The 17,231-nt window shown below is 38.1% G+C and overlaps 1 protein-coding gene across 11 annotated transcripts in view; it reads left to right on the top strand.

The window, feature by feature from the left end:
- Window positions 1-11,391, top strand: part of CEP78 (centrosomal protein 78) — a 29,944-nt gene extending 18,553 nt beyond the window's left edge. For all 11 annotated transcript variants that reach the window (XM_087957838.1, XM_087957839.1, XM_087957841.1 and 8 more), the window contains 7 exons: window positions 2,391-2,526; window positions 2,731-2,776; window positions 2,988-3,131; window positions 4,970-5,047; window positions 5,743-5,909; window positions 6,476-6,626; window positions 10,535-11,391. In XM_087957838.1, coding sequence (XP_087813964.1) covers window positions 2,391-2,526; window positions 2,731-2,776; window positions 2,988-3,131; window positions 4,970-5,047; window positions 5,743-5,909; window positions 6,476-6,626; window positions 10,535-11,029 — 1,217 coding nt within the window. In that variant the 3' untranslated portion in view covers window positions 11,030-11,391. The remainder of the gene's footprint in view (window positions 1-2,390; window positions 2,527-2,730; window positions 2,777-2,987; window positions 3,132-4,969; window positions 5,048-5,742; window positions 5,910-6,475; window positions 6,627-10,534) is intronic.
- The last annotated feature ends 5,840 nt before the right edge of the window (window positions 11,392-17,231 follow it).

The raw sequence follows: 17,231 nt of genomic DNA on the forward strand, positions 1-17,231 counted from the left end.
CATCCAAAATCATAAGATACAACATTTAGTGATAGTCATGGGTTACTAAATAAGCAATCAAATCATACTAGGAAACAAATAAAATGATATAAATCATAGAGATACAAACAAGGTTATAGTCATAAGTGGGAGGAGATAGGTAATAGGAAGGATGAGAAGAATAATAGTACTACAGTCTTAGTAAATAGTTTGACAGTGTTGTGGGAATTAGTTGTTTAGCAAAGTGATGGCATTTTGGAAAAAAGTGTTCTTGTGTCTAGTTCTGGTGTACAGTGCCCTATAGTAGGGGGTCACCAAACTTTTGGACCTCAGGGACCACCAAACTCATAATTTTAGATCCCAGGAACCACTAACCGGTTCTGTGGGTGTGGCCTAATTTGTGGGTGTGGCTTGGTGGTCATGTGACTGGCTGGGCATGGCTTGTATGTAAATATTATAAATATTTATATAAATATTGAATTTTTTTATTAAGAGCAACTTTTACCCAAAATCAGGCAAAGCAGGCAGATTGAGCTGCTCACAGAATCACAGATTCATTCAGAGATCTATCTATCTGCCATTGGCTAGCTCAGTCTGTCACATAAAATTTGCTTGCAAGCAAACTCATAAAATTAACTCACAACATACCATGCATGTAAATATTGAATTTTTTACAAAAAAGAGCAACTTTTACCCAAAATCAGGCAAAGCAGGCAGATTGAGTTGCTCACAGAATCATTCAATGATCTATCTGCCATCAGCTAGCTCAGTCTCTCAAATTTGCTTGTTGAGAGTCTACACTGAATTTACTTGCAAGCAAACCTTCAGTCCTAAGGGAGGCTGTGCTGAGCTGAAGATCTAAAGAGTAGCTAGAAAGCAAGAAATCCAACCATTTCCTGCTTCCTAGCTAATCTAAATCTCTCAGCACAGCAGAACAGATGATGGTCGGAAAAAGGAAAAATAGCAATTTAGCAGACAAGTTTACCGGGTAAGGAGTGAGTGGGCGGGGAGGGTTCCCGTGGACCATATGGGCCGTGCAGCCTTGTGTTTATGCGCAGCCTGGATTAATTGCTTTGTGGGGGTGCTCTGGGGATGAGATTTCTTTGCGGCCCACCAAAATTTTCTCACGGCCCACCAGTGGGCCGTGGCCCATCGATTAGTGACCACTGCCCTATAGCATCGTTTTGAGGGTAGAAGTTGAAACAGTTTATGTCCAGGATGTGAGGGGTCTGTAGATATTTTCACAGCCCTCTTTTTGACTTATGCAGTATACAGGCCCTCAATGGAAGGCAGGTTGGTAGCAATTGTTTTTTCTGCAGTTCTAATTATCTGTTCATGAAGTTTCACACCTGAAAAAGTTTGAAATGAAGCATTTTGCACATTCTGATTATAAAAGGCTGAAAACATGTACATTGTGCATTGTTTTTATTGGGAGTTTAGAATCATATTACCATGTTCTAGTGACTATAATATATATACTGCAGCTGTATTTAACCATCATGTAGCTAATGTAGAGGAAGATCATTAATCATATTAGTCTTTGAGGGCAAAAAATGAAGTACCTTGCCCTTTCATAAAGAAAAATTGTTGGAAAATTTGTTAGAAAAATTGTTATGCTTTCTTATAACATTTGTTAGACTCTGGATAAAATATTGTTTATATTTGCTATAAAGTGTGATGTTACTTGATGTTAGTTGTTCCTCAGTGTTTTAATGTTTTATAGTGTATCTTAACTGAGTATCTGTAAGCCACTTAGAATCACCACTGGTGAGATGGGTGGCATACAAGTTTAATAAATAAAATAAAAAGGGAAAGATCATTTTCTTTTGCAATATACAAGGATGCATGAAAAATCAGGCTCCGTAGACAATTTATTATATAAATTACATTAATATTCAAATTGGTTATCATTTTCTTCTAAAATATACTTTCTTACTCATTTGACATATAACCTTGAGTGTTCCTAAATGCAGTAACATTTTCTCTGGAAAAAAAAATGGTCTGACTTTTAATTCATACTATATTTTGCGGATTAGAAGCATGAAAAGAAAACCTTAAGCAAATTAATAGTAAATTCTGCAAAATCAAATTGCTTTTTCAGCCTTATCCAATCTGATACCTTCCAGATGTACTGACATCTGCAGAGTACCAGTTTGGGTCACTGGGAAGAATTATGTATCAAGAAGATAATTCTGTTATCATTTCTACAGCTATAATCACATGGTGGTAGCTTCCAATTGTTGAATATTAAATCTAGAGTTTGTGGAATGAAACAGTTTCTTGGTAAATTGAATAGCTTTTTTAGACGAGTTTACAGTAGAAATTCAATGCCATCCATATTCTCTGACCTAAAAATTCAACACTTGTTTATGTAGGTTATTTGAAAGTGCTCTTTCTTTTGTTTGGCATAGGATTTTCATCAAAAAAATCACCCAGTTCTGGTAAGACAATGTCATGGGATCAAGACAATTATGCTCCAAAGCCATTACCCCCAGGGACACATGGCTTCCTGCCCTGGCGTACTGCTGAACGTGCAAAGCACCATAGGTAATATGTACTGAAAGTGTTAAGTTTGTGTATGTGTCCCCACATATATAATTGTGGTTTTGAAAAACTAAATTCACAAAATACATCTAAGTAATAGTTTCACAGAATGATTGTAGCTAGACCCTAACCTGCAGCACAGTATTGAGAGTATATGTACTCAATCAAAGGAATTAAAAATAACATTCCTGCCATTTAATATTTTAGGGCTTCATCAGCAAAAAATACCCATGAATTTCCATTGCAGATACAGGTAAGTCAAATGAATTCTAATCAACAAGTTAAACTTTTATAATGGAATTTTTGAAGAGCATTTCATTCAGAAATTTTTAAACAAGTGTTACATAATTTTGACTTGACTTATTGTCAACTTTGCCAATATTGCCAAACATTACATACTTTATTTATAAGGTGGGGCTAATAGAATGAGAGCTAATACAGTTATATTTGCTTTATATTCTCAGACAGGTATTCCTGTGACAGTGACTGTAGAAAGTGGTTCTGCATCTGAAACTGAGACAGAGGGTGCCATGGACAATGTGATTTGCAGAAAGGATGCCACAGAACCCTCCAAATTTACCAATTTAAAACAATGGCATCAGTTACAGGTATGGTTATGTAATCAAATTTGGCTTAACAATTTATAAAGCAATTACTAAATTAATAGCAAGATTATGGAAATTATCCCAATAAGATTGCAGTGTCCTCTTTTAAAAATATGGATCTTAAATGAAGTGTAGAAGTTTAATAAAGATTAATATTTTCATTTCATTTAATCTTGGTGAGGGATTACAAAGTTACACAATTTGGAATCGTGGCAGTTTTCTTTCCTGTGGCATTTTAAGTGAAGGAATACACATGTAAGTACTGCTTAATTGCTAGGCAAAGAGACATTCTTTTTTTCTCCTGGACTGTCAAAACTCATTGTAATGTAACTTGTGGATGATTATTATTTTTTTGGGGAGAAAGAGATGCTGCCTAGGAAACAGAAAGAAGGCCTGGGTGGGGCATGAATGGAGGCTCTGGTGCCACCTGCCCACACACAAAAAAGTGGCACAAAAGAAGTCCCCTGCCGCTACAGTTCTGGCATGCAATATAGGCAGAATCAGATGGTGGGAACAGTGGGTAAGCTGGTGACCAAAAGACAGTGGTAAATGTGGGTTACTTAGTTACTATGACCATAGGGGTGCTGCTATAGGTGGAACTCTGAGGACTCCTTAATAAGCCATAAGTTGCTGAGTGAATGGACATTAAGCAAGGACTGTAGAGTTATCCATAGAGACAGGAATTGAGACCAGCATTGTTTTATCTTCACCTTTTTAATATGTTTTCTATAACATCACATGAATAAATAAAATAGGTGGGGTGCAGCCTTGCTTTTGTCGTTTTGATGAAAGTCTGATCTGTAGTCCCTCTTGTTTGTGCATATTCCTTTTAGAATCTATGTTTTGATATTTAAATATACACTTATAATCTTTAAAATGACTTTTTATTAAGTTATTGATTTAGTTTTCTCTGCTGACAGTCAATCTCCTAAGTGTGGGACGTTTTAACTCAATACTTGAAATATTTTTAAAAGTTGCACCTGGAACTTCTGTACAAGTAAACAATATGGACTTAACCACTAAGCTTCTTTGTTTTGTGAGATAACTGATTCACAATACTTTTAAAGTATGCTTTTAGTTTTAGCTTGAATAACATGGCATATTCAACAAATTATGGTTAAATCATGGTTTAGCATAATGGGAATGAGCCAGTCCATTATTTTAAGCTATGGCATTCTTTTTGTTGCTGCTGTTGTTCTTTGCTGAAGACTGGTTCTAGAATTATTGAAAAATGAAAGAATAATACCTGATGCCATCAAATTTACAAATGTACACATTTTCATTTGAGGACTAGCCTATGGAAGTGAAAGCTTTTATATAACTTTTCAATGCCTTTTAATTAATAGATGTTATCTCTTCTAAAATAAATGTTGTGTCAAATAAAGTTCACTAGAAGAAATCAACTTTTAAAAATCATTATTACAGGACCATTTTATAAAAACTGCAGAATTGTAACCAGTGCTTTTGAGATAAGTATTTTAAAACAAATTTATGGCAAGATTTTTCCAATCAGTGAGATATTACTTAATGTTGAAATCTAAAGATTTTTATTTTTATTAAAATAAAATAAAGGAATATATTACTGCAGACATCTAAGATTTGCACGAGTCTAGTAAATGTTTCAGTTGTATTGCCTAGGTTTTTAACTAATTAGGAAAGCATTTTAATTAAGGTAATTTGATTTTTTAAATGTTAAAATATTTCACTTTAAGATCAGAATGCACGCTTCAACCAAGGAAATTCAGAAATTTCAAAATTCTAAAATAAGGCTGTTTTAAGTTCATTGTCTTTAAAATAGCATTGTTAAATGCTTCAGAGAATCACAGTCTGCATTTTGACAGATGGAGTATGAAGAATGTCACTTAAGACTAAAAGAAGAACGAAAAGCAAGAATGATTGCTGAAGAACGGATAATGGAGGTAACAATCATTTTCTTTCTTGGATAACAACAATATTTTTTTCAAAGTGTTTGACCTCCACTTTATAAGAAAATAGTTTCCATGCTATGTAATATTGTTGGGGTAAGAACTGGCAAGAGCCCAAATTTACCTTGAATGAGGGCCAAATATGAAACCTGCAGGAACATTAATGTTATATATTCACTGAGTTGTCAGGCAACACAATTGCAGTATCTGCTGGGATACCCCCTCCTTTAATTTTTCTCGCTTCTCCCCTTTTAATATAGTGTCTAGGTATATTTGGCTTCAGGGACTGATACTCTGTATAAACAAATGGGCATTTTACTGTTTTCATACCAGGTGTACCAGGTGATTTCTGATAAGTTACATACTTTTGATACCATAGTAGCAAAACATTTTTCTTCCTCAAATGAGAAGTAGCAGAACACTAGTTTTGATCTCCTTTTCCTTATGGAACTGCAAGTTGCAGATGAATTCTCAAGCTAGTTGATGAATATTTATTTATTTATGGCCATCATTGCTGCATTTCTTATTTACTGCGCTCAAGTGTTTTGTTTCTTATTTTATCTTTAATCTGGGATACCAGAAAGGAAGAGGAGCATCTAAAGGAAATGATAGCATTTCATTCCAAAAATCTTTATTAGAGAAAAGGTATTTGCTGTATTAATACAATTTTGTTTCATTGTTTATTATAGTTGGAATTGGAAAATACTCAATTACGGAATATGAATTGCTCTCTCTCAGAAGTTGTCCATGCACAGTCAGTAGCCAGCACAATACTAGAAGACGAAGGAGTGCTTGGTAGCATTGAGAATTCTTTCCAAAAATTTCATGCTTTTTTAGATCTTCTTAAAGATGCTGGGTAAGAGAAGCCATTGAGTGCCTTTTGAATGATCCTTGATGCTATATGTCTGTGTATAACAGATTTAAAGAATAGCAGTGCTTTATCTTTTAAAATATCAAAATTATCTAATCATTCTTGAAAAGCAAAAACTTTTGATTTGTTGAAGGCTTCCTCCCTCCCCACCTTCCTGGTTTTAAAAAATTGCTAGGCAGAATAAGTCCAGATCAGAACAAGTTCAGCACACCCTTTTATTGGATTGAGATTATGGGGCAAACATAAGGAAGAAATTATGTATTTCATAATATTTTGGTATCTGTGTCCTTTTTCTGGAGTTTTTGTATTTATTTTTCTTCCAGTTGTGATATATTTAAAAATATTTTAAAAATATATCTGAAGATGATTTACATTTTCTTATAATTTTAGAGCATGACTGGTATCTGGGTTTCTCTTGTCTGCAATAAAATAGTAATTTAGTTTCTTCTACCATTTTAGAGCTTAATTATATAAATTTAGTTTTTTAAATTAAAAATGTATAGTTTCACTATTTTTAAAAAATGTATTTGTCATATTTTCATATTTTGAAGTCTTGGACAGCTTGCAACAATGGCTGGTATAGATCAATCAGATTTTGGCGTATTACATCATCCCCAAATGACTTCTACTGTAAAGCCAACTGTAATAGAAAGGGAGAAATCATTTGAAGAAGAAAGACAAGAACACATGCAGAATTTCAAAGTAAGCTTGTTAACTCACTGCCCAAAATATGTAATTTGTATTTTTTTTAAACTATTTGTTTGCTTTTACCTAAAAAATTTTCACATAGTTCTCTTCTGCATTTCTGTGTTTCCTTTGCAACTCTTGAACAGCCGTGTAAATAATAATAGAAATAACAACTATTCATTCAGTGAAGATCATAGTGTCTCAACTATGTTGTATTCCGATTGTTTGTGTTCTAACTAAAAGCATATGATTCATAGTATGTAGGAAATTTTAAGCATTTTTTTTTTTGCAAAGTCAATCGTGTCAAGTCTATTAAATTTTAAAATTTTAAAATATTTAGTGAATCTATTAATTTTGTAACTTGGTTGATTGATTTAGAGTCCACCAATTCTAATATAATTCCAGATATAGGCAGTCCTTAACTTATGACCACAATTGAGCCCAAAATTTCTGTTGCTAGGTGAGACAGTTGTTAAATGAGTTTTGTCCCATTTTGCGACCTTTCTTTTCACAGTTGTTAAGTGAATTATTGTAATCGTTAAGTCAGTAATATGGTTATTAAGTGAATATGACTTCCCCATTGACTTTGCTTGCTAGAATGTTGCAAAAGGTGATCACATGACCCCAGAATATTGCAACTGTCATAAATATGAAACACCAAGCACCCAATTTGATCACGTGACCATGGAGATGCTGCAAAGGTCATAAGTGTGAAAAACAGTCATAAGTCACTCTCTTCAGTGCTGTGGTAACTTTGAACAGTCACTAAACAAATGGTTGTAAGTTAAGAACTCCCTATAGTTTAAAAAATAGAAAATGGCATGGCTTCAAGAACTCCAATTACTAAATTTTTCTGGCCGGTTTTGGAAGAAGTGGGAAACCAATATTGTAGTAATCCAACTTGGGTGGGGGGATAATATGTGTATATGTGTATGGGGAGGATCCTTTCTTTTTTTAATACATCTTTTTTCAATATGTTTGTTTTGAGCTCCAATTACTATTATAGTAAGCGTTCTTCCAAAGTCCTTCAAGTTCAAATCTCAATATGTTGTTACTTTTTCTATTTGTTTTTTGACAATTTTATTGTTTTTTTGGTATTGTTCTATAAACCACATTTGATTCAATTTGATCATGATGATGTTGAACATTGCTGTGTTTGATTCAGGTGTCTGTTGGTCTGTATTACTGTGTAAGTTCAAAGATGAAACCATAGATATTATCATTAATGAGTATATAAAAATTATAAAAGCACTGCCCTGATAAAACTTATGCACTGGAATTTATACAGAAAGTTTAGCTTTCCCATTAACAAAAGCTACTGAGACCGCATATTTGAAAAAAATCTTAGAAAATTAAAATGAAGATATTGTGGGCTTTTGAAATAGACCAACAAGAAACCTGAAGCACAGTGTACCAGATATCGTTATTACTACTAGCATTTCTATAGCATGTATTCAGATAATTCTGTTACAATTTTTTTACTAGCCTGTTATGAGCTCATAGAGAGAAATTAGAACATGCTCTCTGTCCTTTTATCATTTGTTGCATTTCTGTGCAGAAAATTGAAGATGAATGGTGCTCGCTGCAAGCCCACCAATTGGCCTGAGTCATTTCCTCATAATTTGTAGCTACCACTGATAACTATTTAAACATTTAGCAATAGCACTTAGACTTACATACTACTTCACAGTGCAGTTTACAGAGTCAGCATATTACCCCAACAATCTGGGTCCTCCTTTTACTCACCTGGGAAGGATGAAAGGCTGAATCAACCTTGAGCCTGGTGATATTCAATTTGTCAAACTACTGGCAGCCTGCAGTCAGCAGAAGTAGCCTGCAGTACTGTATTCTAACCACTGTGCCACCACGGCTCATTTAGCACAAGAATTTGTGTTTCAAGCACTTTACATAGAGTGACTACATTCAGTTTCTCAAAATACCTGCTAATAAAAGGCCCATTGGCATTATATAGGATTTTGAAAAAGAAATTACATCATCTTCTAATTGCAATAAATCATATAATGAATATATATATATATATTATCAAATATAGTTAGGCAATGTGTGATGTTCTTTATGTTTTAATTCTAAAAAACAAATGGCAAGGCTTCAAAATGCTTCCTTTTTTCCCAAAAGGTTTTTTATTTTTAACAACAAACTTAAACAAACATAGACATAAAACAACAAATAAAACCTTCTTTCAATTATACAGTGTGTTGGTAGGTACATATTTCTTGTGCACAATATCTATAGTCTTTTCCTCTTAGATTTACATTCATATTGCATTAATCAACTTTCCATGTAATATTATATTATTATTACAACTTCATTAGACTTTAATTTCAAATCCACGTTATCCTTTAGAGCAAATGTCTGTTCTTACTAATTTTAATTCATATTATCATTCCAAAATAATCAATTATAACGTATCATTGCTATTGTATTATACTTCAATTTCCTACTTTTCTGTCTAACCATTGGTAAAATAAATCCCATATCTTTTTCTTCTTGCTCTCTAATTGCTAATGTTAATCTACTCATTTCTGCGCATTCCATTATTTTCTTAATCACTTCTATTGGAATTTTCTCATTTTTCCAATTGGCCTCTTCTATGTTATATTTTATCTTTACATCTTCACACTGAGATAGTTCTGAAATAGGAACCATGGAGTGAACAGTTTGAACTGAGTTATGGTACTATTTCAATATTCTGAATCTGTGTTAAACTAATGGTTCAGACATATGAAGTGGCACTGTTAAATTGTGAAATGACTTATTCAGTTCATAGGAATTATCATTCTTGTGACTGATGGTAGTATATGCCATTAACAGCATAGCTAACTGTGGCTGAACCATTACAAAAAGGAAGATATTGGAAGCAATTATTAACTACACCTTGTGAGATTTACATGTTTCCCTGTATCAGATAGTAGTAGGGCAGGGGCCCCCAACCCTCCGCAGAAAAGATAACACCAAAAAAAAAATATCAAAAAAAAGGAAAAAAAAGAAAAGAGGAAAAAGAAGAGGCCAACCCCCCCCCCTCACCCCCACCCCCCCAACACAACCCCCCCCCCCCCCCCCCAAAAACAACCCCCCCCCCCCCCCCACCCCCCCCCAACCCCCAAACCCCCCCCCCCCCCCCCCCCCCCCCCACACCAAAAAACACCCCCCCCCAAAAAAAAAAAAAAACACCACGACCCCCCACAAAAAACCCCCACAACCGCGCCCAAAAAACAACCCAAAGCCACACCGCCCCCCCCCCCCCCCCCCCCCCCCCCCCCCCCCCCCCCCCCCCCCCCCAAAACCCCCCCCCCCCCCCCCCCCCCCCCCCCCCCCCCCCCCCCCCCCCCCCCCCCCCCCCCCCCCCCCCCCCCCCCCCCCACCCCCCCCCCCCCCCCCCCCCCCAAGGACAGAGGCACCGAGGCCCCCCCCCCCCCCCCCCCCCCCCCCCCCCCCCCCCCCCCCCCCCCCCCCCCCCCCCCCCCCCCCCCCCCCCCCCCCCCCCCCCCCCCCCCCCCCCCCCCCCCCCCCCCCCCCCCCCCCCCCTTTTTTTTTTTCCAGCATAGTGTAGTGTAGTGTACAGTAAAATAGAGAACCTGGAAGGTATCTTGGAGGTCTTCTAGTCCATAACGCCCTGCTCAAGCAAGCAGACATATACTATTTCAGATAAGTGACTGTCTAGTCTCTTCTTAAAAACCTCCAGTGATGGAGCGCCCATGATTTCTGAAGGCAAGCTATTCCACTGGTTAATTGTCCTCAGTGTTAGGAAGTTTCTCCTTTATGCAACAAACAACAATAGTCTGTGTATAGTTATCAGTGGAATTTCCTGCCAAAATAACTGGTAGGTTTGCAAATAGATTACACTTAGACATACAAAATTATTTCAGAGAGTCATTTTTAATTGTTTTAATTTTTCTTCCTAGAATGCTGGCTCTACCTCTTTTCTGAGTCCTGTCACTTTCCAGAAAGACTTTGATTCATGTCAAGCAATAAATAGTGACCTACCTGCAACAGCAAAAACTCAAGACCTTCAAGGTGTTGGTTCATCTCAGAAAAGCTTGTGGCAAGACATTGAAGCTAAAATAGATAGTTGGAGAATGGAAGATCATGAATCAAAACCCACCCAGACAGCTTCTGAGAACAACAGCCAACCTCTAGAATTGGAAACAAGGGATTCCTCTGTGAGGCAAATACTTACTGCTCGACTTTCAGTCTCTGAACCCGTTACCAATGTGCTTGGAAACAAATTTGGTCTTCCTGTTGTTGAAAATAGTAAAGTTTCCTCTAAAAAACTTTCTTACACCACTGGCTTTACTACAGAAGATAAACATCAACAACAATCTGACCTTTCTAGAAGTGACAGAGTGGAGTCTGACTCTGAAATACAAGAAAGCATCCATTCTGTAGGAAGTGTTTGAGGAATCAATTGGATTGTTCTCTGAAATCAATTTACTGCAAAAGTAGAGAGAAGCAGTGACCAGATGCTGGTGAACAACAATTCCAGCATCCCATATGATTGGTCATATTGGTTGGAACTGCTGAGAGTTGTAACTTAGCAACAATCTGGAACATCAGAATTTTCTCACTTTTTCATATAAGGATTTGCTTTTTTATATCTACTTTTTTGCCATGTGAGTCTTTAAGAATTTTGTTGCCAGTATACAAAAAGATTGATTGTGCATTTTGATTTTTATATAGTTTTATAAAGAATCTGGTGTGATTCAAATTCTCATTTATAATTATAATGTGAATAAAGTTTTTACATGATTCTAAATAAAAAGGGATTTTTTTGTTTGTTATTCTACAATTCCACAAAAAAAATCAATGGAGGCTGGCTACAAGGAAAGAAGTGTCTGTTTATTTGGTTTCCAGAAACCAGTGACAACAGCATGTGTCTGGGGTGGCTGACAAAATGGCTGAGTGAGTGGATGAATCTTTTTATAGGGTTCTGAGGTTTTGTGATCGAGATGCTTCAGGGAGTTGTGCAATGTAGTGAGCCTTGTGCCTTTTGCTATTTCAATGGTGGTGGGTTAATCCTATTGTGAAAAGCCTCCCCCCAAAGAATGAAATATTTGGGGGATTAAAAGAGGCAGAATATTATATTTCCTCAAAGGAGAAGTGGAGAAACATGTTATTAAAGGCAGAAAGCAAACTCAGTGTCAGCTGTTCGTCCAAGGTTGAGGGGGTGAACGATAAGATATCAACTCACTTGTGTAGCTTCAGTGAAGTTTTTATTCGTCTCTCACACCACAACAACAGGTAACAGTGATCAAATTATGTTTAAAATCAGCTCTGGGGTTCGTTTCAACCCAGAGCTGTATTTATACATGTTATACTTTGGATAACAACATAATTACTATAACCACCTTCTGGCCGCTTTCGTTGCCTAACATCCGGCATCCTTAAATTAAAGAAACATGGTAACTGCACCTCTCCCCTGCTTGATGAGTCCATGTACCCCCATTTGCCTCGTATCATTATTACAACACCACCCCCTTGACATCCAGCCACGAATCATTATTATTGCACCACCCCTTGTCAGGAAGCCAATGTCAGTTATTTGAAGAATATTCATCATAACGTCCACGTGGTAACACAGGGCAAGTAAAAGACTATGGTCGTATCACATCCTGGCTGTCTTGGCTTCAGTCCGTTCTTTATTGGAGTCATGACAGGGTGGCCCCCTCTACCAAGATTCTGCCTAGAATACAAGAACACATTAGACAAAAGGGATAATGGTGTATAGAGGTTATCGGGATGGCTTATCGGGATGACGGTTGTGGAATTTTTTCCTCAATCTATCTGCACACATATCCGACTCATTCACCCAGGATGCCTCTGATTCGGGATACCCTTTCCATCGTACGAGGTATTCAATAGTATGTCTTCGTATTCTAGAATCTAGTATTCTATTTCAAATCGTTCTGGTTCTCTATGTACTGGTTTCATAGGTATCTCGTCGTTTCTAGTGACACTTGTTTTAAGTAAATTTGTATGAAAAACGGGATGAATCCGCCCTAGCCGTGACAGTAATTTAACTGTCACGGGGTTAATTACTCTTACTATATCAAAAGGGCCTAAATATTTTGGACCCAGTTTCCGGCTGTTCAGTTTAATTTGATATATTTGGTAGAAAGATACACTTTATCTCCCACCTGGAAGGGTTTAATATCCTTCTGTTTTTTGTTTGTTTGAATTTTATATTCTCTGAAGCTTTTTCTAATGCTTTTTGTACGTTATTCCAACATCCTTGTATTTTTTCTACCCATTCTTTAACACCAGGTAGGTCTTCTTGACAGATGAATTCCGAACTTGGGCCGAATTCCATACCATGTACTATATAAAATGGACTATACCCGGTACTGCTATGCAGTCTGTTATTGTAAGCAATTTCAGCAAACGGTAATAAATCTACCCATTCTCTTTGTTGATGTGAAATATACGATCTTAAATATCGTTTGACCATGGCATTCGCTCATTCTGCGGCTCCATTTGTACTCGTGTGGTATGCCGAGCTGAGTCCTAGAGAAGACCCCATCAAAACGAGGAATGCCCTCCAAAATCGCGCTGTGAACTGCACCCTTGTCGGATATTATTCTTCTGGGCGCCCCGTGTAATCTATACACTTGTGTCAGAAACGTATCTGCCAATCGTCCTGCTGATGGTAGGCCTTTATAGGGGACAAAATGCGCCTGTTTTGAAAATAAGTCAATTATGGTCCATATCACAGTGTATCCCTTGCTGTTTGACAATTCAACAATAAAATCCATGGCTATATCTTGCCATGGACATGATGGCTCTGATACTGTTTGCAATAGTCCCATTGGTTTGCCTACTCTAGGCTTAGATGTTGTACATACATGGCATGTCTTTACATAATGTTTGACATCAACCCTCATTTTGGGCCACCAAAACTGACGGCGGGTTAGATGTAATGTCTTTAAAAATCCGAAATGTCTTGCCTGTTTTACATCATGACAATTTGTAAGTATTTTGTCCCTACACTTGGCTGGCACGTACACTTTATTCCCTCCAAGCTATGCCATCTTTAAATAAACACAAATGGGATTTTTTTCCAGCCAATCGTCTTGTGCAGTAGCGTTTCGTATTGTGTCATGGGTTGTTTCCTTTGAACGAGTCACTTGACCAACATTTTTGGATGAGTTATCAACAATTAGGGGTTGAATAATAATATCTCGTGTTGATTGATATTGGGGCAACCAGGACAAGGCATCCGCCATGAAATTCTGTCCTTTTGGTACATACTTTAATTTGAAATTAAATTGATTAAAGTACAGGGCCCACCTGACCTGCTTAGGAGACAATCGTCTTGGTTTTTGTAATGCTTCTAAATTTCGGTGATCAGTCCACACTTCAAAAACCTCCTGTGCCCCTTCCAGGAAATGCCTCCAAGTACTTAGTGCCCATTTTACGGTGAAGGCCTCATTCTCCCAAATCTCCCAGCCTCTCTGTAGTAGTAAACTTCTGTGATGTATATGCATATGGCTGTAGTGCTCCGGTTTCATTCTCTTGTAACAGGACAGCCCCTATGGCCACATCACTCGCGTCCGCCTGTATGATGTATTTCTTTGTTGGATCAGGATGTCGTAAAATGGGTGCTTGAGAGAATAACGATTTCAATGTTTCAAAGGCCTGTTGACATTGTTCCGACCATTTAACTGGTTGGGTTGGCTTTGGTTTTTCTATTTGTTTCTTTGTTTTTAGCAACTCGGTTAATGGCAGTGCAATGTGAGCAAATTTAGGTATAAATTGTTGATAAAAGTTTGCAAAGCCCAAAAAACTTTGTACCTGTTTTCTTGTTTGTGGGATTTTCCATTCCGTTAAAGTTTTTACCTTCATGGGATCCATCTCCAATCCTGCATTAGAGATTCAGTATCCCAGGTAGTTTATGTACGAAACTAGTACAATGGAATTCACACTTAGATAATTTGATATATAATTTGGCATTTAATAATTTAGTTAATACACTCCTCACCAATTGGACGTGTTCTTCCATAGTTTTTGTGTAAATAAGTATATCATTCAAATATACTAGCACCCCACTGTATAAATGTTCTTGTAATACACCATTAATAAGTTGCATGAACACCGCAGGGGCCCCTTATAATCCAAAAGGCATTACTCGGAATTGATAGATTCTGAGGGGACAATTGAATGTTGTCTTCCATTCATCCTCAGGTCTTACTCTCACCTGATTATATGCCTCGTGCAAGTCTAATTTAGTAAAGAAATGTCCAGTTGATAAGGTAGCCAACAACTCACTGATTAATAGTAATGGGTACAGGTTATTGATGCAGACCGCGTTAAGTCCTCTAAAATCAACACACAAACGTAGGCCACCATCTTTTTTTTTTTCTCAGAATAGTACAGGGGCAGCTATGTGCAATCGTCCGGTTTAATAAATCCCCGAGCTAAATTCTTGTCTAGAAAGTTCTGCATTTCTGTCATTTCTTTCGGTGTAATTGCATACATTTGGCGTTTTGGCAATTTTGCCCGTGGAATCAGTTCGATAGCACAGCCCGTTGGGTGGTGTGGTGGTACAATCTCACACTTCGTGTTACTAAATACTTCCGCCAAATCCTGATATACTGATGGAAAAGAGGAACTACTATGTTCATCGAGCAAACTAATGGGCTCCACTCTTAAACTCTACTGTTGTACTTCTGGTTCTTGCTGTGGCGGTTCTGGTCCTATAGTAAGTCTCAACCGTCTTAAACCACCTTCCCACCAAATGGTGGGTTTCCAATGATCCAACCATACTAAACCTAAAATAACTGTCTCTCGCATTTCTGATACTACAATGAATCTTAATCGTTCCCAATGGGTTCCAATTTCTAATCGAATAGGAACGGTCATCATCAGAGCCGGTACTCCCCCTAACAATGACCCATCACCCTGCTCGAACTTCATGGGGTAGGAAGGGGTTCTAATGGCACATGCAGTTCATCCACCACACGTTGACTAATCAGACATCTGGTACATCTGATATCTATCAATGCTCCATATCGGCCTCTAAGCCCCACATTATCTAATACTATGGGTATTATAAATGGTCTAACAGGAGAGCTTACCATGGTGTCTTCTTGGCTGTCATCACCACTGTCATACAGTCCCGACACAACTCTCGGCTGCCACTGTTCACTGTATTGCTTCATCTCTCATGTGGCCGGAGCTATGGATGGTTCTTGTTGTGTGACACCCTGTGATTTTTCATGATTACTAATTCCCCTGCCACTATATCCAATTTGCGAAACATTTCCGGAAGGACCCCTCGCTGTTTGCTTCATACGTCCTGTATCTATCGTAGGGCATTCAAACGCCCTATGTCCCAATATATTACAACGAAAACACCTTAGATTTAAATGACCCCTGGCATTGTTGGCCACAATTCCTTGCACACCCCTTCCTATTCCCACATTAGTCCCAACTGGACAAGTCCTTCGTGGACCTTCAGATTTCTCTCTAAATTCCTTCAACCCTACGTCTAGTTCAACAACAGTTTTATACCAGTCTGTTATTCGTTGGGGCACACCCCTGTAGAGACAAGCCTGTCATAATCCTCTATCTAAACCGGCCCTGAATTCCCTAATCAATAGATGTTCTGGCCAAGTTCTCAGTTTCCCAGCCAATCGTCTGAACTCCCTGACGTATTCAATGACTGGTCTTCCATTCTGTTTTAATGTCATTATTGCTTCCTCAGTCTGGTGTACTCTAGACTTATCCTCGAATTGATTATGAAGCGAATCCAAGAATAACCCTACATCAATCTTGCATGGGCACTATGCAACTCTGCCACCCAGTCTGCTGCATCTCCGGTTAACACCCAGTAATTGCTACTATCATTAACCATTGGGAGGGGTAATATGTTGCATATAATTCCAAATGATTTACTACTTGGCTGAGAAATAAAGCTATACGATCGGGATTTCCATCAAAAGAAGTTTGCAGTGGGAGTGGACCCCATACCACGCGCTGTTCCCAATGGCCAGTCCTTCTGGGGAATCCCCAATTCTGTTCTTGTGGTTCATGTCGAGGTAAGGACTCTGAATATTCGCCACTAGACGTCATGTGTATGGCTCCTCTTCTTTCTGGGCTCTGAACCCCCACCACCTCTGCAAGCGAGTCTCTTTCATCCCGGGGCAGAGAACTAAAGAAAGAAGTGTTCTCCTGAATCAAACATGTTTGGTGTCATGGCTGCTGATACTCAATTCCCCATATTTTACATGGAGAAGTTCAAGAGTACTAGCTCCAAGGCTGGATGGGGATATACTCCATTTATCTCTCTCGCCTATTCTCCTTTCTCTCCACTTCTCAAAGGTGTCAGAGTGTGCAGGGACATGGGTAGGAGGTTTACTCCGAAGAAACCCCATGTCCTCCATTAAGTCAAACCCACTCCTCCTTCTTGGCCCCGTCTTTGGTTGTACCACCTTTTGCAAACTGTCATCGGTTCCTCTGTCCGAACCTCCCGTTCCTTCATCAGGTGGGATATTACCTGCAACAACACTAGCGCCATTGGCTCCCAGCTGGCTTTCCTCCTCCACCTTCCCAGTCTCTAACTGCAATTTCCTCCTCCCCATCTTTATCTTTATCTTTATCAGC

The sequence above is a fragment of the Notechis scutatus genome, chromosome 2, assembly GCF_049901735.1.
Source record: "Notechis scutatus isolate UNSWTSFEM ecotype Mainland chromosome 2, rNotScu1.2, whole genome shotgun sequence".
NCBI classification, from domain to species: domain Eukaryota; kingdom Metazoa; phylum Chordata; class Lepidosauria; order Squamata; family Elapidae; genus Notechis; species Notechis scutatus.